The sequence below is a fragment of the Acipenser ruthenus genome, chromosome 6, assembly GCF_902713425.1.
Source record: "Acipenser ruthenus chromosome 6, fAciRut3.2 maternal haplotype, whole genome shotgun sequence".
In the NCBI taxonomy this organism is placed as follows: Eukaryota; Metazoa; Chordata; class Actinopteri; order Acipenseriformes; family Acipenseridae; genus Acipenser; species Acipenser ruthenus.
The window spans coordinates 73,780,066-73,802,073 of record NC_081194.1 but is presented as its reverse complement, the minus strand read 5'-3'; the positions used below and the strand labels follow the sequence as shown (position 1 = coordinate 73,802,073).

The following is a 22,008-nucleotide window of genomic DNA, read 5'->3' as shown; positions in this document are numbered from 1 at the left end:
TTTTTGTCAAATACATTTTACATTATTTTATTTACTTTTTTAACATAATGTAGCTGTATAAAACATGCATTTTCAATGTAGCATTTTAAATAAAGTGGACAGGCCCATATAAATTATATTTTTTTTGTAAGTTGGCATGTAAAATAATATTTATATAAATATATATTTCAGGGCCATTTTTAATGTTTCTCTTCCCAGCTATGAGAATTCTCAACACATTACCGGAAGCCCTGTAGCTATCACTATGTGTTAAGAGAACTCTTTACAGAAACTTTAAAATATATCTACAGTATGCTGTAGTTAAATATTTTAAAGATTGTGAATTGTATATATGTGCTGTGAGATTTTAGTAGAGATAATAGTCACAGATGCGCTATTTTTTTATTTTTTTTTTGGAATAATAAAACACATCTAGAATACACAAACCAAAGATAAATACAAAATGTCAGCACTTAGTGAGGAAGATATGAAAACAATACACAATAGAGTTCAACATACTCTTTGGGTAATAAGGTCACTCGTTTATATTAATTTAGATATGAAATGTACAGTTTCCTTACATTGCTCAAATTATATTTCTAATCCTTTTTGTTCAGGTATATATTCAAAGATAGGAATACACTGAATAGTTATGCATACAAATAGTGCACTACTAACTTGGTTTAACATCAATTATCTAACAGGAAGTAAACCTCACTTTCTAGGAATTGGCAAACAATTATAAATTAAGGCAATATTTTTACAGAAAGTGAACCAGTTGTCACTAAGTATATTCTAGTAAAAGTAACATTCTGAAACTATCAGTATCACAGCTGATAAACATTCACATGCAGCATGATATCCATATGATCTTGTAAGCATATAACCTAATAACCACAAAGGCTTTATACAAATGCATAGCTGCAAATGTGAAGAAAAATAAATAAATGTGTTCTTTAAATATTATAATAGAGTGGGTGACAATCCAAATTATTAATAGTTTTTTTTGCAGCTTCTTAGCATGTACTGTGTATGATATTTAAAAAATCCATTCCATTTTGTATCCAGCAAATATCCTCCAAAATGTCTTTGTAGTGTTCAGTCTTTGCAACCCCAAACAAAGCAAACTTCATGACATTCTGTTGGGGGTGATGCAGTAGTTACGCAAGTATGATAAGTGTGATTCAGCAGGTAGTGCCGTGAGTTTTGCAGAAGAAGTGTGCACATAAGACAGAGACCCAGTAACCTGGTTAGTTTCCCAAGAACCCTATCTATTACCCCCAGGATTAGTATTCTACATTTTAGCAGTGTTGTAAACCATGGTGATACATAGATAAGTCTTTCTAAAAAATATGTAGCATTTTTGGTACGCCATATATGTTTTTCAGTCTCTTTTGTGTTAGGAAGAAACCCATCACCTTGAAGAGTGACTGCATCCCAATAAAAGGCAGTTAGCTGGGAAGACAAAAAGAAAAGATGGTGTCAGTTAAAGATTGTTTTCCAGACATACCTAAAGAATTGTATTTAATAAGAAACAAAAAAGATGGAAAACACTCTTCTGTGCAGGCCCTTTTTTTCATACCAGTCCTAGCTAAATTCAAATATGCATTCTTGCTCCAACACCCACCTAAATCATTTCTGTAGTTCTACATTCTTTAAAAAATGTGTTTACCCCCCTCACTCCAACATTTTGTAGATACTGTCAACAGACCCAAAATGTAGTCACAATCCCTTACAAAAATGACTAAAAAAAAAAGAACTTGATTAAATAAGTTATTATTTTGCATTAAAATACGATATCAAATGAAAGAGCCACTATCCTGTACGTACATACTACAAAAAAAAAATGTTTTTTCTATTCTCTAGGATAGAATCTATAGAATTGCATTTCCTAAGAAGTAGAACCTGCTACACTTGTAAACATCATCTAAAACACATACAAGCATTTACATTCACACACAATCCTGCAAATAATCTCGCATTGTTAAACACACCAGGTTCAGTTTGTAGTCTATATTTTGCAAAGGGCACGAAGTACATGCTTAAGGAAAAATAAACAAACAAATCCAGGCACAGACCAAAAAAAAAAAAAAAAAACTTTTCTGTGAAACTATCCAGAATAGGTCCACAGTGTTGCATCATTCATTGCACACTTTCACATTTAAAATAGAAAATATTATAATTAACATTATAATAACATTTCTAAAATACAATTTGCTGATAGAATAAACAAATAAAATAATCTTTGTTCAGATTTAAATTTTAGCAGCATTTCCGATGCTTGATTCTTCCCTTTTAATCCGTGGAGGGCCAGGCCTGGGAGGGCTGTTGCAAGCACAAAAAAAAGGACATGAAATCAATGTCTGATGCACAGTGTGACAATTTGAGCCTTGACCTTCTTGGAAATGACATGAGGAAGTTGTTTCATCTGCAGGTGACTGTGGTAAATTTAGAGAGATTTGCCAACTCCCCATATAAAAAGGACAAGCACAAATCTCTAAATAAACTTACTATGGTATAGAAACATTTTGATAAATCTAAATGCAAATATTCTAGCAGAACTAATAGAAACAACAACCTATAAAAATGTTGTAAACGTTTAAGACCAGGCCTATTTGCAAGCCCAAATGCCTGCAAAAAACAAACAGATGAAGTCATATAGCTGACTTCACAGAGCCTGGTCAGCATTAATCCTGTACTACCTAATCTTAAACCAGTATCAGTGGTAATTGGGATATGTGAAACCAGCTGTTACACTTTTCATGTTTTACGTTGTCAATGAAGACTTCAACATGTGAAAAAGCGTTTTCCTTGATATTCATCCTACCGTATTGTAATGTTTACATTTTACAAACTGAACACTAAAATCCAACAAAACTATTTGTCTACTACGTCTGGTTTTATGAGAAAAGTGCCGACTGTGTTCAGAGGAACAGCCTTATATATTTTGTAGTAAAAGAGGCAGTATCACATTAATAAAAGTTATAATAATACCTGTAATAAGTATTTGACCTTGCTGTCTCCTGTCTTTCCGGATCACTTTTTTTTGGCATTATGAATGGCTTCTGGAAATCTATCCCTAATCTTGGTGGTATGTTTATATTTTTTGGCTTCTGTCTTGGAATTAGCGTCTTCATTCTGTCTGGTTAGGTAGTAGCAGATGCACCTCTTATTCTCAAATCGAGTTCCTCCGAGCTAACTTTTACAGAAGCTGCACAGGTTTCCATGATACGGTTTGTCTGGTGTTACGTGCAGCAGTGTCATCTGGGATGAATGAACTCAATGGCCTATCGGTCTTAGACATGTTTTATTTTTAGACACCATGAAAACATGACCTTTTATATTCTATTTTGCCTATATGTATCCTTTTCTTAACTGTGGTTAGGGCCACAGGTCTTGGAAACACTTCTCTTAATACTTAATTTGCAAATGTTTATCGTAAAACCTGATTCTAAGAACTTGCATCATTACTAGTCATTTTAGAAATAAGTTAACCTGACTGTGTTGTTCTCCTCCAATGACAAGATGGCAATATTCGAATGACGGGTTGCTGTATTGTGGTAAACAGGTAAATCTGAATTCCTGCAGTCTGTTGAAAACATGCCAGTGTTATTTTTAAATAACATTGTTGGCTGGATTTTTTTTTTTTTTTTTTCTGGGACCTAAACCGAAAACAAACAAAGGATTCGCTCAGGTAACCCAACATGTGACCAGTCTTTCCAAAATGAGAAAACAAGAGAACGGTAAAAGACAGCATGAAAGTTTTCAGGTCAAATTGTTTATAATTGAAAAATAATGCACGTATAACACTATGAAGGTTAAATTATGATACTCGCTCTTTAAATAATAATGGTAGTATTTAAATTAATTGAACCTATTCAGGACAGTTATATGCATGGAGGAAAAAAACAAACAAAAAAAAATATAAGCATGTCAACTTTGTGTCAACTTCTATTATTCAGAAAAGAAAGCATGCATCATCTCAAATCACTGCAAAAACTAAATCAACACACTCTAAGGCACCAATGTTACCCTTTCTTATTTCTTCAGAAATCAAAAACATCGTCATCATCAACATCATCAAATGACCAATCCCAGTCTTTAAAGGCCAAATCAAGCAATCTGTAAAGGGAAGCCTGATCTGAGAGACTGATACAGAGATTCTTCTTGAAACCAGTATAAGTATTAATGAACCATGGGCAATATAGATGCAATTACTGCAATGTGCTTTTACATCTGTCTCTAACTCAAGAGAAAAAAAACTAATCCTGTCAGACTGCACTACACTGCTGCTTTCTCAGACAATAACGGCTACATGACTGAAGTACATTTACACATGCACCAATGCAGTACACGTTATTTGTCTGTGAAGGCAGTGTAGGAAGATACAGCGTGCAGAGCAAATAGACCACGATGGCTGTTGTTAGTAATGATTACATGCCATGACAATGCAACCAGAGCTCCCTATTACTTACTGTCTATATGGGAACAAACATATATATACATTCAATGGAGGATGATTCGAAGCATGGGGCCAGAGCTACAAACGTTAGCAATAAAAATGAAAAATATGGGAATATTGTTAGTTTATCAGAAAGATATTCAGACCTGGTCTTTCTTGACATGTGCCCTATGAAGAATATGTAATCCTTATAATAACAGAATATTTTAGCACTTTGGGCCTGATCTACTTTGTTCTAAAAGAAAAGACTGTTCTAGCAATAAACAATGTACATACATGTTGGAGCCCTAAATGTAACATGTTGCAAAGATTAGTAATAAACAAGATGTAACAGTGGATGGGTTAATGAATAGCCAGCGAGATAAATTCAGCGTTCGACAGTATGTTCCATAAACTGGTATAATTTTAATTTTACTTAAAAAAAATAAATAAATAAAAACACAATAAAATGCGTATTATATTTTGTGTGGCGCAACATGTTTTACGATTATCTAAAAAAAAAAAACTATGTGTAGCAAGCATAAGGTTAATATTTTTGTCACATGTTATGTATAACCTCTACTACAGTTTAGAGCAGCAGTGACATCTCTTTTTTCTGTTACCTTGGTTTGTTTGGTGGAAGCTGCCGGCTCGGTCGGCGAATGGATTGGTTGGGTTGTACCTTCATGGACGCTCTAGGAGAAGATCTGGCGAAAGGATCTGGCACAGGTGGCTTCTTTGGAATCTTTTTTACCAGCCGACTTACCCACTTCTGCTGCTCTTCTTGTGAATTTGCGAGCAACAGCAGATTTTTTGCTGTTGAAATGTCGTAGTTCACTAAAATAAAAGGAAATATGGGTATAAGATGCAATGAGAAAACACTTGTGTTTATGTATAGAAAATTGATGTGGAAACTAGTTAAAGGAACAGTAAACTACTTATGTTTCTTGAAAACAGTAATTGCGTTTTCCAAGTTACAAGCTATACACCGAAAACATTACCAAATGGGAACTTACCTCCTAAAGACCTGGAAACCTGAATAAGATATATTAAAGCCTGTGACGCAGTTATGGCTCCCCCCTGAGGGCACAAAAGGACTGTGCGCACAGATCTCGGCGTCGTTTTTCCTTCAAGCCTGCTGCAATCATGGACGCAGCGACCTTGAAGGTTAATTGTTGCATTTCTATTTTAGGGAACCAGGGGCAAGTTTGCAGAACGACCAGAATGCTACAAGGCTAAGCCGAGACTGCCTTGTGCGTTACCATTCAGAACCCCAGTAACAAGAAGCTAGGATTAAAAAATTGGAATGGGCAGTGAGATTCTCTGGAGGGGAAAAGTTGGCCAGCTCAAAGGCAGTTTTGACTGTGTCTGTTATCCATTTGGACAGCCTCTGCTTAGACAGGGCTTGACCATCGGATTTAGCCGCATAGCAGACAAATTGTTTAGACTGTCTCCAACTTGTCCTGTCAACATAATAAGCTAGTGCCCACACAGGGCAGAGAGGGTATGGAGCGGTCGCTCCCTGTCAGACTGGAAAGGAGGTGGATGGAAAGCCTCCAATTCCACAGACTGGTTGACATGGATTGACATGGCAGAGATTGTCTTTGGCAAAAAGGCAGGATTGGTATGGAGCATAACATTTGTCCTGTCTTCTGTAAAAATTAAGCAGGCTTTTGCAATGGAAAATGCCTGCATCTCATTCACCCGCTATGCGGAAGTAATAGCAAGCAAGAAAGCCGCTTTGAGTGATAAATATTTCAGCAGCTGAATGCATGGGCTCAAATGGAGGCATTATGAGTCCATTAAGCCCACGTTTAACCTTCAGCGAGTAACAATGTCCTTCAAACCCGCCGAGCCCCTTTTAAAGATTCCCCCTGCCAAGTGGACTGCACTGTATTTAGCTCAAAGTAGTTTGCTAGGCAGTATTACAGAACTCTGTGACCATTTCTTCAGTAACTTCTTGTAGGTGAACTTAGCTGAAAAACAAACACATCATGAGGAAGCTGTAACAGAGATTAAACACCTGGCAGCTAAATGGTCACATTAGATTCACTTACCCCTACAAGGAGCAATAACCTCCTCTTTTTTGTCCATATGATCCTTGTGACATTTGATGTGACAGCGACGGCACTCCAAGGCAGGTGGGGGTTTAAACATGTTCCACAAAGGTTTTGTGCAAGCCTCACAGTTAGTGGGGAAGTGATATAGTGTTGGAATAAATTCATGTCCTTTATGGCAAATGTAGCTTGACTTCTCTCCAATAGGCAGTGGTTCTACAGGGAACTCTTGTTCTTTTTTGCTCTCTCCCTCATTGGCATACAGGATCTAAAATAGAAAATGTATATATATATATATATATATATATATATATATATATATATATATATATATATATATATATATATATATATATATATATATATATATTTATATTTAAACTCCATTCATGTACATGAGCAGTTTTACATATAATTGCATGTGAACTACAGTACAGTGGTCATAGTACATTGTCATACCCAATAGAAGTGCAGAATAATACATTCAGGTCATAAAAAGAAAAAAAAAGTCCTAAATTCAACAAAAATAATCAATCACACTTATGAAACCTAATACCTATTCAACAACAAAAATGATCAGTGATGGTACAAAGTTATCTCTGGTACATCTACACATGCTGTGGCTTACCTAGCCGATGTAAAGTGCTGAATTTTGGTATTGCCACAGAATAAGCCACGATAATAAGGCAAAAAAAGCCCATAGTGGGTCTTTGCACATAGGAAGTCAAGTAAACAGCTCAAGTTTTACCTGGAAAATTCTTGGGATCTCTTTGACATCTGCTCTGTATACATCCGTCTGCGTTACTGGTCGGACATGGAACAGTTTGCTGAAAAAAAGAATCAAGATCAAATAAAATGTCTTTGCTTATCTCTTTTGGGTAAATGTTAACACAACACACTCAGATTCTGACAACTTAAGTTTTAAGATGCCTATAAAATGTGCATTTCAATTAAATGAATTAGCATAATGAAGTTTGAACACTTACGTGATATCTAAAACCATGTAAGGATTGGATAGTTCTTTGTCTTGCTCGCTGTTGTAGAACAGAATTTTCTTGCTACTCACGACAACATACTTTTTCTCCCATGCAAACTTCTTAGTATTGTTCCTAAATGGTAAGGAGAGCCACCCTTCCAATCTTGATTCTATATAAAAAGAAAAATAAATATCTGTACCATGTATATTGGTAGCATACAAACACCACTGTAAATACAAAATGATCAGCATCATGAAAATAGGCTAACAATTGAATAACTGTCCCTCCTGATTCTGTTTATATGAAAATCTGAAGTGTGACATGTATGCCTCCACTCAGTGTATCCAGATAAGCTGCGTACCTGCCATTTTTAAGCATTAACAAATCTGAAATACCCACTACAATAGCAATTTTGCTGCACAGCTTGTCTGTCTCCCCCTCCCGCCCCCCCTAAAACTTCTACTAAAAACTACGTCTCCCAGAACACAATGGCTTCAGTTACTAGGAAACTGTACACAAAAAAACAACCCAACACACATTATCCAGTCTCTGGCTAGCCCTGCTGTCTTTGCAGCCAATCACAGTAAGAATAGGAACAAGTCGAAGCTTCACAGGTTGAAACACAAACACCGTAGTCCAGCTACAAATCCAACTGGAACCATCGTCAGAGGCAACAGCTACAAAACGGTTCCTATATTAAACAAACTGTTTTATAACTTATTAATGCATTTCCTCATTTTATTTATGTCGGGCTTTATATTGAAGTTTTAAAATGTTCGCTGAATTTTATGTTAAAATACAAGTAGCATTAATTAATTTGCAGTCGGTGTGATGCCTAAAAAAAAACGCTCTGACCTGATAAAGAACCTTGTAGAACACACGCGTGGTTGTACAGGAGTTCAAAGTAACATTGCAGTTAAAATGGAAGGCTCTTTTTTAATGCCTACCCCATTACCTTTAGATTGTAGTATTTATCAAGATTATTCATGATTTCAAGGTAATGTTGCATTTTACTCCCTGAAAATACATTTTACTCTTAAAATTAGAGGATACGTTACTCCCAGACCCAAAGCCTTCTCTCCAGCGCTGTCTCCACCTCTATGGGATTATGGCTGTTTATTGGTTGTGAATGAACCACCATCTATCTCTGCTTTACTTAACCGATACAAATGGAGGTCACCAGCATATCAACGATTTGATTAATTTAAGTGCAGTCAAAACACTTGGACACACACCAAGCAGTCATGGTAGTGAAGCACAAATCAGACATAGAAAAATGCACTCCATCGAAAGCAAAACTGGTCTGACTGTGTACAGCATGGTTGTGGGAACAAGGCAATAACGGGAATCTTTGTTCTGTCAGAACTCAATATATGAAGTGTAGAACAATGTTTGCCAACAGTTGTGAAAAGATCATTTGTTTTGTAAACAGATTTCATATACAATATCCAGATGCTTCTAAATATATATTTCAGCCTTTCAGCTAATAAAAAGCATGCATAGTTACACTTTAAAAAACAAACACTAAAATATTAAACCTGCGAATCGTATTGTCTTCTTTCTGCACTAAGTTCTAAATATGTCCAAGTCTAACATTATCCAATAGAATATTTATCTTGGTAAGAGGTTGAGACTAGCTTGGCTACATCCTTGTGTGTGTACCACTGATAAATTGGTAACTGTATGTGTTTGTGTTAAGCAATACAAGATTAGCCAACAGCTGATGTGCAAAATAATTCAATTGGAAAAACATTCTTTTTTTTTTTTTTTTTTAATTTAGAGTGACCAATTAATTAATTAAATTTATTTTTTAATTTATTTTCTCCCAATTTGGAATGTCCAGTTATGTTTTTTCTCCTCACCGCAGCAAGTTCCCACACAGCACAGACGTTCTGAGGGCATGTGAGCATCCTCCGATCTCACAAGCCTAAAACGAGAAACGCTTTTATGCCGAGCAATCCAGAGCAGAGGTGGGGGGGCTACCGATCCCAGAGAACAGAGATCAGCCCTGCTTTTTATGCACGCTGAATGTGCTCGGTGTCTGGGCAGTAGGGTTTGCTGTTGCGAGATGAGGAGAATGAGTCCCTGCCGGTTTCCCATCCTCCACCCCAGGAGCGTCAGAACCAATGTGACGCCCGCTTCGGCCTCTTTGCACAGCCCAGACACGAACTGGTGCCGTCCAAGCTGTGTGACTCATCCTGCGCTCCCAGCTTTAACTGGATGAGCCACTCGGGAACCCCAAAATGGGAAAAACTTAGCAAAATATTCTGTCACTTTGCTATCTATTGTACTTTGGGGAAAATACAAGTAAAAACATGCAGCTCAGAAAAAGGGGAAAGTTTAAAATATCAGTAGAGGCCTTTAATAAAAAAATAAATAAAAACACACCACATGCAAAAACAGATCCTATTCTGCACTTCTGTTGTTAAATCACTTTAAGCCATACAGAAACACAGTGGGTAGAAGAATAAGCATGTCAGTGAAAAGAGAAGTGCAGTAGGGAAACAGTGTGCTGTGCAGACTCTCCATGCAGGTCACCTGTGTTCTCAGGTTCTGATGGATTGTGAGGGAAAGGTTCAGGTTGAGGTTCAGGCTCTTCCTCTAAGTCAGAATCAGAGTCCAAAAGCATACAGGCTCGAGAAGGCTTAGTGTCAATGCTGACAGAGGTAGATGAATGCTGGTAGGTGAAAGACATGGCCTCCGAAGTGTGGGAATGAGTGATACGAACTAAAATCCAGAGCAGGGAAAACACCAACAGAAAAGAAAAGAAAGGGGAAAAGTAATGTATAGAAGCAACTGAGAACTTCTATTAATACATTAAACGACAAAAGCAGAAGAAAGAATAAATGTAAAAGTGACATGACACTGGCTTTGTGTACAAAGTGGCCTTATATGTTGGTCTTTAAATGTATTTTCTAACAAGAGGACATTATTGAAAAACACACCTACCCTACATTAGCATTCTGAATTCATGGAACATGCTACCGTTTACAATAAACAATCACATTAATAAACAAATCCACTGATTTAGTACCAGGGTATGCATCATCTGTGTCGAAATCTGGTCCACTGCCAATACTTGTTTCCAAACTATGAATATTTAGAGAGGCCAGATGACAGCGGAGCTGCTCAATATCGCTGTCTTTGCTGTCCAGTGCCATCTGCAGCTCAATTCGCACCTGGCTTTCATCAGTTATGAGCTATAAAAACAAACATAGAAATGTAATATTAACCAAACTGTTTATTATTATATAAAATTAAATAACACACAAGCACTGCTTAAATGACTTCTTTAAGCTAACTTGACAAACAATGGGACCCTTTTCTCATTGTTACTAACAATTTGTATAGATGTAAAATGTACTTATGTAACGGTGCTTTGCTTGGAAAACATGGAACCATGCCGACATGCAATCCCATAGAATTTGTATGGGACGAACTGGACAGAAGAGACAAAGCAAAGCTACCCACAAGTGCCCTACATCTCTGGGAATTGCCGCAGAAGAGCTGGGAAGACATGTCGGGTGATTTCCTGCTGAAACTTGTTAACCGAATGCCTCGTGTTTGTGAGGCTGTTATTAAGGCAAAGGGTGGCTATTTTGAGGAATCCAAGATTTAGAGACAATTTTCAATTTTCTTGAACATTGCTTTGATACTCCTTATGTTTTGTTTTGTATATTGTAACATGTGTTTTCATTTTCAAGTATTTACAGAAATGTATACGACGTAAAACATTGCAATTATGAAAAAAAACTAGTTTCCAGCAAGTGTACTCAAACTTTTGACTGGTACTGTGTGTGTATATATATATATATATATATATATATATATATATATATATATATATATATATATATATAAAAACCACACACCATACCTCCCCAATTTTAACCCTTAAGCCAATATGATTAGTCCTCTTCAATAATCTTGTGCATTACAAAAGAAAGAACATCTAAAAGCAACCCTCCACACCACATAAAATGTTAACGGTGGTAGATGGTTGGTAGATGAAGACATTTCAATCTGTTCTCTTCTAGCATGTGTGTCCATCAAGGTTAGGCCAACGAAAACGTGCTCAAACTCATTAAAAACAACCTTACCGCTTGCATCTCATTGATCTCTTTCTGGTACTTGATCAGCGTGCTGTTTAGTTTCTCCTTCTCAGACCGGAGCTCCAGCTGCAGCTTCCTGTTCTCCTTCTCTTTCCTGCGCACGTCGGTGTCGTTCCCTCGCTTGCTGCCCGCTCCCACCCGCACTTCCTTGCGGTTCATGATCTCCGCCAGCTTGTTGACAGCCTGCCGACACACACCGAGCGTTTTTACAATTGGAATTCGACAGTACCACGCCCGCAATTAAAAATGAAGAATATACTGTGTGTGTGTATATATATATATATATAAATAAGATAAGATATATTACATTAAGGAGAAGTATAGCTCTTAATCTTAACCGCATACTTACATAGGATAGCGTGAAAACAGGTAAATGCACAGATTAAAGGAATGAGCTAGTGAAAATCACTAGTTCCAAGTACTGCCACCCCCCCCCCCCCCCATATAAATAAACAAATAAATCAAATTTCGGCTTGAAAATACCACATTTGGAATGCTACTATTTAAAGTTCCTACATGCCATCACGTACCAATGAAAACACTGTTCTCAGTATGAAAACTAAATGTAACCGTGTCAGATACGCCTGCACTGAGAATTTAAATAAGTCTGAACTTTCTCAAATAATTCAGATAGCAAATTTGTTAATATGGCTTTTATGACTGTGCTTTTCACAAGGACCAAGAAAGAAAGAAAATACTACACATTTTAAAGGTGTCATTAATAATGTTATAGCAAAATGTTAGGTTTAAATTATATATTAAAAAAAAAAAGTGTCATGCATGCTAACCGATAACACGATATGGTCTAGCTTTGCATTGCATAATTAAATGTTGAATAAAATGCAATACTTCCCACGCAGCAAAATTTGCTCAGAATTCAGATTAAATATAATGATAAACTGATATTCTTACCTGTGTTTTCAGTGTTCTTTCAGACTGCAATTGTTTCTCAAACTGCAACTTGGTCATTGCCATGGCTTGTTCTTCTTCTATCACCTTCTGCAGTTCTGTTTTAAGCAGTACATATTCAGGTCAAAAAACATTCATGGCTACACAAGGAGAGCTTGTAGACTCCAGAGGGCTGGCCTTTTGATTTAATTAGACAGAAAAACAAAGCCCAATATATTTTACTTACGTTCATGAGTTTCTTTTAATTTGTTGTTCAACTCTTCCTTCTCATTTGCTAGGTTTGCCACATCGCTGGTTAATGTTCTATTAGCTTCCTCCAGCTGAAAAAAAATACAAGGTTTATTAAAAATCAGAAATGTTGCTAATTCTTTTTAGGGATTATAATGAAAAACACAGTATTGACAGAAAGTCTTTCAATTTGAAAAAAACTGTTGGAGGCACCTGTACGTATGTATATATCTTCAGCTAGTCATTCGAAAACTGGTCAAACACAGGTTATTTTAGGATTGATTGAATGAATGTGACAGGTACTATAGAAATAAGCACTTTTAATGTTTTGATTATGTGTCATTACTTTGTAATGGTCAATCACACAAATATAAAAATACAATCTTGGTAATTTAAGGCACAGAATTTGGGTCCAACTGACCGATCCTATTGTAGAGTCCTTTTCCGCCAACTCCTGTCTATGCCTGGCCATCATCTCTTTGATCTCCAGCTCTTTCATGATCTTCTCTTTCTCCAGGTCAGAGTACTGCTCCTCAGCAATGGAGCGAGCCAGCTGCTCAGAGTCTGCCTTGGTCAGAGTGATCTCCAGCTGTGCTGCCAGGGAATCTCTGCAAAAGCGCATACACACACACACACACGAGGATTGGAAAGGTTAAAATCTAACTTTCTTGAAGTACAACTGCTTTCTGACATGAACAAAGTAATAAAATTCCCGCAATGAACAGAATGCTACCTCTCATCTTGCAGCTCCTGGAGCTTCTGTTGCATTTCTTTGCACAGCTTGTTCTTTTCTTCACAGTCTTCTTTCAGTTCTCGAACCTGGGTCTTATACAGGGTCTGCAATTATATTAATCAAGAGTTAATGTATGCTACCCTGTCCAACTACATTTGACAATAGGTATATCTGGTAGAGCACAGATTTATGATAAATCATTTTTCTGTACAAACATGTACAAATATATCCTGCTCCAAACAATGAGGTGTAGTCATAGATTCAATAATCCCAAACACTTCTATATTCATGCTAATGAAAAGCAGATATCAAGTGAGGTGTCAAGTGAGAATATTCAAATAGCCTTCATACCTGTTGCCACCCACACTTCAAAATGGTGGGTCATCACCAAGGACACCAATATGGGTCTGGCATTTATTGCAGTACTGGCAACGAGTGTGTCGATGAGTATGTAAATAAACCCTAATTGTTTGCAGAAGTGTATACTGGTAGTAGGAGTATAGTGGTAGTTAGCATTTATTATTATGTGTGTAGTTTAGCCTAGTGTTTAAGGCAGTGCCATCGAAAATGGAATTTATGGTTTAAACCCCATGTTAACGAGAAATTGCTGCCCAGCAGTGTTGATAATTTAATTGGTATATTTAAGCATACAATATTTTAGAAATATATATACTATCTATTTATCTGTCTATCTGCATTTAAAACCATCAGGTCAAAAAGCAGGACTTAAAGTGTTTCACATTGCTACCTAACATGCAGTCACAAGAAAGCCTGTTGTACATTAAACAATTTAAAAAGTATACCGAGAAGTACTGCTCAGCTTCAAACTGATCCTGAAGTTCTTTCATCTGCCCATCTGCGTCCTGGCGCTCCCTTAAAACAAAACCAGACACCTCTCAGGAAAAATAGATGAGCTGCAGCGCTCGTTATAAATAACCACACACGCGCGCACACACACGCACACACACCTTGGAAAACCTAACAATTCAACTAACAAACTCATTTAGGAGACAACGTTTTCAGTGTCCTTTATGTCTGATGATAAAGGCACAGCACAAAGTTTTACCGTAGAATCATCAATTTTTTTGTATAAAATAAACACATTTAACTGGTAGAATACATATTGTAGAACAACAAAGACATTTGGTAAAACCTTTTCATAAACGTTTCACTAAAATTCTCTCAATGTCACTGAAGAAATTACAACTTCTAGTTTATCTTTTACTACATAAAATAAACACAACTAGTAAAATAAAATCAGATGTCATGTGGTGTTCTTTCAGAACAAAAAAATCCATCAGCACTGTCGGGTGAAAATTTGATAGCCGTAAACTGTGCTATGGACATACATAAGGCCTTTCACATTTTCACCAATGAAAATATTACTAGTAGAAAATGTATTGATTGCAACTAAACAGTACTGTAACAACAATTACTATTGACCTTTCACAGTTATAAATGTATTAATTTAAACTAAGACTATTGTTTCTGCTTTATCAATGATGATTTTTTTTCGTGGCAATGTAACATGTGCAAAGCCATCTAAATTTTACTGCACTTGGGAGGCAATTCATTTTCTTACTTGCGCAGCTCACTGTTCTGTTTCTCCAGGGTCGATTTGATCTCCAAGAGGTGATTGATCTCCTGCTTGAGCTGCTTCTCTGACACTTTCAGCAAGTTCACTTGCTGGCTCTGCATCTTCAGGTCGTTCTGCGTCAGACTGCGCTTCTGTGTCTCCTGCTCTGTTTTCAACGTCAGATTCTTCACCTGAAAGAACGCATTTCTGGTCAGGACACAGACAGCCTTAATGTGCCAAAGGAACACAGATTTTTATATGCTTTTTATTAGGCTGATACTTTAATCATTTTAACTGCCTTTTCCAAATAATTAAAACCAGCATCTCAAAGAATCTCATGTGTTTCCCTCATGGCAGAACAGGGCACGCCATACATAGAAACAATCTCAAAATGCATGAGACTGAGGCAGCATTCAACAATGCAGCAAACTAATATGTTATACTGCTGATTTACTTGCCTGCAGTGTCTACTGCTGACCTATGCAGATCAATGCAAGTAATCTAGTATTAAACTGTATTTCAAACCTATATGCTTGCTAATAACACTAAAATGTTCAGATTTATTTGTGACAGTGTTGATCAAATCTATGAGTATCCCCAACTGACCAGAGGTTCAAAAATATAATCATGTGTATGTAATGTCACAGATTGATCAAGGTTAATGATACAAAACTTGTTACAGCTTTAGTCCATAAACTGACCTCCTGGTTTTCTTATTAAAAAAAAAAATGTGCAAAATGTGTTTGACATATTAAATAGCTGAGAGTTGTGAATATCTAAAAATATACACTTTTTTTCACTATAATTTGGGATCCATATTTGGGTGCCACACTACCAGGATGAAAGTAAAATAAATAATAGTTATTATGGATTCAGGGCATACCTCTTCTGTTAGTTTTTCCTTCTGCCTATATACCTCTTCCAACTTCTGATGTGACTGTTTGAGATCACAGTCTAGCATAGAGCACTGCTTCTCAACCTCCAGCAACAAGTTTTCCACCTTCATTTTTGATGTTCTTTCCTCCTGAAGCTTCTTTTCCATCTCTGTGGCAAAAACAAACCTTTTCAGTGGAATATTGTTATAAACAACAATCCCAGCACATGATCAGGCTGCGGTTTTTACATCACAGTGAAGCCACAGCAATACATTTGAGGCTAATATATACAATATAAATGGTGCCTGGAGAAATCATTATAATGTGCCTCTAATGTAAACTTTTGTATACTCAAATCCCCAAGAATCAAATAATTATCTCTTCATCAGAACACCTCAATGAAAATCCTTATGTACAATTGGTTGTCCATTATTTTTTTAAATAACATTTTTATCTTTCATATCATCGTCACAATTATTTTTTTGTATTAACAATTGAGATTTCATATCACCTTTTCTGAGAAGGCAATGTTAACAGCATATGTTTTTGTTTCAAGCCTCCAATTCACTTACCTTTCGTGGCCTCTGACTTTGCTCCCTCAATGGATTCATAGATCTTGTTTTTGTCTGCTAGCCGTGCTTTTGTAGCTTTATGCTCGGCTTCCTCCTGCTCCAGGCTCTGCTGCAGCACTTTCAATTGGTAAGTCATGTCTATTTCAATGTTATTCTTCTCCTGTATGGGGGACAAGAATATAAAATAGATTAGAACAGAGAGAATGATGGTATACATACGACTCAGACTCGCCAATTTAAACCAGTAAACACGTTCCATCAGAACTGTGATTTACACTGATACACAACTCAGTAATCTACATTAACCTCCAACTTGCATAAAGTAGAGTACAAAAGAAAAAGCTGAATGTTTCCAATTGTTAGCCAGAAGTAACAGAATGGAAGGTTTAAATACTTGTAAGCCAATTTATAATTGTACTTCTACTTCACAGTATTCAGAAAAAAAAAAGTGCCTTGCTTATGCTTTTCTAAGATCTATCATAGCTCACCTTTTGAATGTCTGTCAGCTTCTCATGAAGTTGCCTTTTGTCCATTTCAGCTTTGGATACTGAACCTTTAACATTTCTGAGCTCCACCTCCAGACCAGAGATTCGTCCTAAAAAATATTAAGAAAGTGGTAATAAAGCTGCCATATTATATATATATATATATATATATATATATATATATATATATATATATATATATATATATATATAGCCAGAGCTACCTAGTTTTTATATTCAGTCCAATATTACTGCCTCACAAAACATAACAAAAAAAACTGCTTCTTGTTATCAGTAGATAACTGGCAGGCTTGGCTAACAGAGCACAGGAACAATCAAAGTTTTTGGAGCCAACAATATAACTAAGCCCAGTATTAAACAATGACTGACTATGCTTCATAACCGTAAAACCATTTGCTAACAGGAAATAGCTATGAACTGCTATAACATTGCAGAACACACCCCAAAAATTACTAAATCCTGTATCCAGAAACATGTCAGGTTAGATTTGTGGTAAACACTCAGGGTGTAATCCCTTCTAGAACTGCATAAACAGCAGAATGAGACAGAAAACTGGCTGGAATTTAGTATAAGATGTGTCTGTTACGCTGTTTTAAGCAGTGCTGAGGCAAAACTGCAACTGTATAGTAACAGTATTGAGACAATTTTAATTACTGAAAAAATAATGCTATTAAAACAAAGCTTGACCAGACTAAGGCAGCAGCGTCAAATACCTTGTAAATCGCTTATGATCTCCGAGCCTTGGCTTCGATCTCGCTTTTCTGACTCCAAGGCTGACTGCAGGCTGAAGAAGTCCTTTTCGAGTTTGAGTTTGGCGTTTTCCAACATGCAGCATTTGTCCTGCAGTTCCCGATTGTTTGACTCCAGCTGTTGTAATTGTTTTGTCATCTCTGTCTGGTTCTTCCTCAGCCTGGCTGCTGTATCAGACTCTGTGCGCAACAAGGAATTTGCTTCATCCAGCTAATGAGCCACATGAGTAAAATAAAATGATTAGCAACATGAACAGTGACCTACATGGGCTTTAGTAGTGCTGGAACTGACATGGGGCTTAAAACTACAAACAAATAAAAAAAAAAAAAAAAAAAAAAAAAGTGCTTTAAGAAAACTGAAAAGCCCAAGTTGAATGAAAAAATGCTACCATGTGCACCTTCTGCCAAAATTCATTCTGAATGGTCAATCAGACATAGAAAGAGATGTGGTTGCTAACAGATATTTGGTTTCTATACCCGTCCTTTCTTTTTTAAATGCAGTAAAAACGAGATTAAGATGGTGGTCTTGAAATGCATGATATTAAATCAATTGTAATTTGGGTTAAACACATGCAATCAAATATGGTTTTTACACACATCAGTATTTAATTCCCCACTTTACATCAGTCTATGGTGTGGCACTGAAAGAAACACTTTGTGATCACACACACACCTGTCTTTGTAATTGTACATTCATATCATTCGATATTTGAGAACTCTGATTCCGCCTCTTCAAATCGTCTAGTTGATCCTTTAGGCTGTTAACTGTAAAAGTATTTTATGCATTATTTATTTATTTTTATAAATACAATTTAAATCAATGACTTGCAACATGTTTGACATTACTATATATATATATATATATATATATATATATATATATATATATATATATATATATATATATATATATAGGATATCTACATCGTCTTAGTTGGTGCTTATCTTGGCGAGAGCCGAGTTCAAATCAGCATGAAGTTTTAACATCTACTCTTGTGTAATGGAAATCATCTTATATATATATATATATATACACACACACACACACACACACATATATATAAATATATCTATATATCTATATATATATCTATATCTATATATATATCTATATCTATATATATATATATATATATATATATATATATATATATATATACACACACACACACACACACCATTTAAAAACAAATGCCAATCCACATACCGTCATTTTCAAGGCAGCGTTTTTTGTCTGCCTCGTTTTCAGCCTTCCTTTGATACTCTACATTCTTGTGCTGCAGCAACGCTTTTTCCCTTTCCAATTGCCTTAGATTTGATTCAAGATTTTTCCTGGAGCTAATCTGGAATGTTAACACACAAATGAATCTACTATGGACAAGAAAATCAGATTATCAATGTATTTTTCTATTTCTTACTGTACTGTATAAGACCTTGTAAAATTAGTTTCCAGACCAGGTTATGGCAAACGATGAATGACAAATAAAACCTTAAAGAAATTTACAAAAGCAGGTAACTTAGTTTTCCAGATTCTTCATTCTTCATCCCCAACCCACAACTGCAATCAAATCACTGCCTTGTAGGTACATTTACTCAGATAGCCACACAAAGGCATGACCATAGAAATCAATACGGATTCCGAAACGTGCTTTGGAAGCTCTCTAATGTCCCTGGGGCTGGTCATACTTGGTGTGTCGGGTATGACTAGAGAGGTTATTTACCTATTAATGTGATCATTTTGCAGGAAAGGACTTGATAAGATTAAAACTTCTTGTGGTTATTGTAAATATAGGATATAGCCCTATTCTCTACAACATCTAGACCCACTTAAACCAAAAATTTAAATCCTGCATTACCTACTTTTTTAGATTTTCAAATGATTATCAAACATTTTTCATAAATTAAACTAAAGTTTATATCTTTTAAAAGATAATACCATTCAAGTTATTAAAAAAAAAAAAAAATAAATAAAATAAATAAAACCCACATACTGTATTCACATGCAATCTATAATATACATTTTGTTATTGGTTTGATGGAATACAAAAAACATCACCTCTTCATCCAGCTCTTTAGATGTTTTTTCAAGACGGTTACCAACAGCTCTAGGAGAGGAATCAAGAAAAAAAGATGAATACACCAACTATTCATTCCGAGCAGTTTAATTACAATTTAATTATTTGGTTTAGACCATTAGACACGAGATTCGGTAACATGAGAACATTTACAAACGAGGAGGCCGCCATTTGGCCCATCTAAGCAGGTCTGGTTCCTAGTAGCCGATTGATCTCAGAACTTTGTAACATCTGACAAGATCAGTATACATATAAATTCAATAGAAATCTAACTTGATTGCTGTCTAAAGTATTTGTTGACAGGAATATGTTCATTTTGTAACACAATTTTGAGTTAACTTAGTATTATTTAGCATTACTCTTCTGTTTTAAGAGAAACCTGTTGATTGAGATTGTGGGTTCAGAAAGCGATAACTCAGATAGGATTTATATAAAAAGACAACCGATTGGTACGTACATTTCCTGTGGCAATCTCGTTTCAGGGGACCTTTAAGCACCACAAAACAGAGCTTAATTTTTTTTATTTTTTTTTTTTTATTGTTGATGTAAGAAACTATTTTCTAAGAATTCAGAACACAGAAATGTTTTTTCTGCAGCTTTTTCCAGTAGAGACAGCCCTTTTCTTCATTGATTAGTAACACAATGTAACAGAGCGTTCTCACTTCAAGGCAGATTCAATTTTTTATCACATAATACAGCATTAAAACAAACAAACACATCACACATGTACCTGCATTTCTGCTCCAGCTCATCTTTGGCTTGCATTTCATTGTTGAGCTTCTCTTCTATCTGATGCAGCTTCTTCTGCAGCTGTGCAGACTGTCAGACAGTGAATGATGTGTAAAGCTTAATTTTGTGAGAATTAATGTACATAAAAATACAGTATGTAGACAAGGAACAGATTTAAAGAAAAAAGAAAACACCAGTATAAAGGTCACTTCCCGCTACACTGACCTGTAAATTGAAAAAAAAAACTAACTAAAAATTACCAGTGCTTAATCATATTAAATATGAACAGTTACTTTGACTAAAACAGTCTACTGCTGTATTGTAGCCTTAGAAGACTACCACTTCTAGAATGTCCGACTACAAAGAAGTCCTCTCACATTTTAAAAGGTTGCAGTAAAGCATTGCCTTTATAATAAACCATGGCTAATAAAAGCTATCTGGGAATGACAAAGCCAGCCTCTTTTCTGCATATGAAAAAGTAAACCTACTACAAAACAAACAGTTAATTTCTAAAACACAAACATAATAAAGTTTGACCCATTTTACTCTATGCATTTGTATATAACCAAAATAATTATGCATGGCAAAGTTTACATGCAATACAAACATATCTACAGTATGTCAATAAAGTAATTACAAACTATATTATAATAAATCTCTAGACACCCACCTCTCCTTTATCTGAAGTTGTGCACTCATTTTCTACAGAGGATGGCTTTAAGTCACTTAGCAACCTGCAGAAAAGAAACAGCTCTTATTTAAAATCTCAATAACTGTGCCAGATGCCTATCTGATCTAAATCTCCACTAACCTTTTTGTATAAGCTTTTTTTTTTTTTTTTTTTTTTAAATAAAATCAGCCAACTTTTTATTCACTTACAAAATCCTGCTTGGCTGATAGGCATGTTCAAACTTTTTTCTGAATTTCAATCTTGCTAATCTTTACTTAAACGTTTTCTTTCTTTAAATGAAACAACCACACAAAACATGAAATGCTTTATTTAACTCACTCAAACAACAATGACACTTTATATATGCATGTTTATTCCACCAGTGCAGTTCAGAAGAGCTTGCTTATTGAGGCTGCAAGACTTACATGTCAATACCCAACATGTATGTAATACACAAACCTTTGCAATTGATGCTGCACCTTGAGGATTCAAGATGTATTTGGCAAGTAATTGATGTTGATCCCTTCTGCATAACTATTCCATGCGGAAATATAATGCATGAAATATTCAGTTCTGAAAGTTTGCAAATTGATTAGGGGTTAATTAGGGGTTCTCTTTCTTAATTACAGATAGGCAAGGGTACCTGGTACACAAATCAGATCCGGTTATCAACCAAATGCTTTAGCAGCCTGTTGTGCCGGAATTGTCCTCTTTCAGGTTTTACATTTCTGCACTTCTCACAGTTTCCAATTTGCCTACTAGAGAGGTTAGGAAAGCAGTAAAACACATAACAGATCTAGAGGGTGCCTTTTAAGTGAAT

At 35.8% G+C, this 22,008-nt stretch overlaps 1 protein-coding gene across 5 annotated transcripts in view; it reads right to left on the bottom strand.

Moving 5' to 3' along the window:
- Positions 1-11: 11 nt before the first annotated feature.
- rock2a (rho-associated, coiled-coil containing protein kinase 2a) overlaps positions 12-22,008 on the bottom strand; it is a 62,820-nt gene continuing 40,823 nt past the window's right edge. The window contains exons 10-33 of one of the 5 annotated variants that reach the window (XM_034017012.3): positions 21,189-21,252; positions 20,520-20,608; positions 19,771-19,819; positions 18,922-19,057; positions 18,388-18,479; positions 17,679-17,925; positions 16,948-17,054; positions 16,460-16,619; positions 15,896-16,056; positions 15,019-15,203; positions 14,240-14,309; positions 13,437-13,540; positions 13,125-13,311; positions 12,702-12,795; positions 12,479-12,573; positions 11,555-11,749; positions 10,489-10,654; positions 9,993-10,181; positions 7,464-7,623; positions 7,226-7,304; positions 6,478-6,745; positions 5,044-5,257; positions 4,455-4,519; positions 12-1,434 (exon numbers count right to left, since the gene is read on the bottom strand). In XM_034017012.3, the coding sequence (XP_033872903.1) occupies positions 4,486-4,519; positions 5,044-5,257; positions 6,478-6,745; positions 7,226-7,304; positions 7,464-7,623; positions 9,993-10,181; positions 10,489-10,654; positions 11,555-11,749; positions 12,479-12,573; positions 12,702-12,795; positions 13,125-13,311; positions 13,437-13,540; positions 14,240-14,309; positions 15,019-15,203; positions 15,896-16,056; positions 16,460-16,619; positions 16,948-17,054; positions 17,679-17,925; positions 18,388-18,479; positions 18,922-19,057; positions 19,771-19,819; positions 20,520-20,608; positions 21,189-21,252 (3,145 nt within the window). In that variant the 3' untranslated portion in view covers positions 12-1,434; positions 4,455-4,485. Of the gene's footprint in view, positions 2,305-4,011; positions 4,102-4,454; positions 4,520-5,043; positions 5,258-6,477; positions 6,746-7,225; positions 7,305-7,463; positions 7,624-9,992; positions 10,182-10,488; positions 10,655-11,554; positions 11,750-12,478; positions 12,574-12,701; positions 12,796-13,124; positions 13,312-13,436; positions 13,541-14,239; positions 14,310-15,018; positions 15,204-15,895; positions 16,057-16,459; positions 16,620-16,947; positions 17,055-17,678; positions 17,926-18,387; positions 18,480-18,921; positions 19,058-19,770; positions 19,820-20,519; positions 20,609-21,188; positions 21,253-22,008 lie in introns of all 5 variants that reach the window. The other 4 variants (XM_034017010.3, XM_034017011.3, XM_034017014.3 and 1 more) reach the window with 4 other exon arrangements.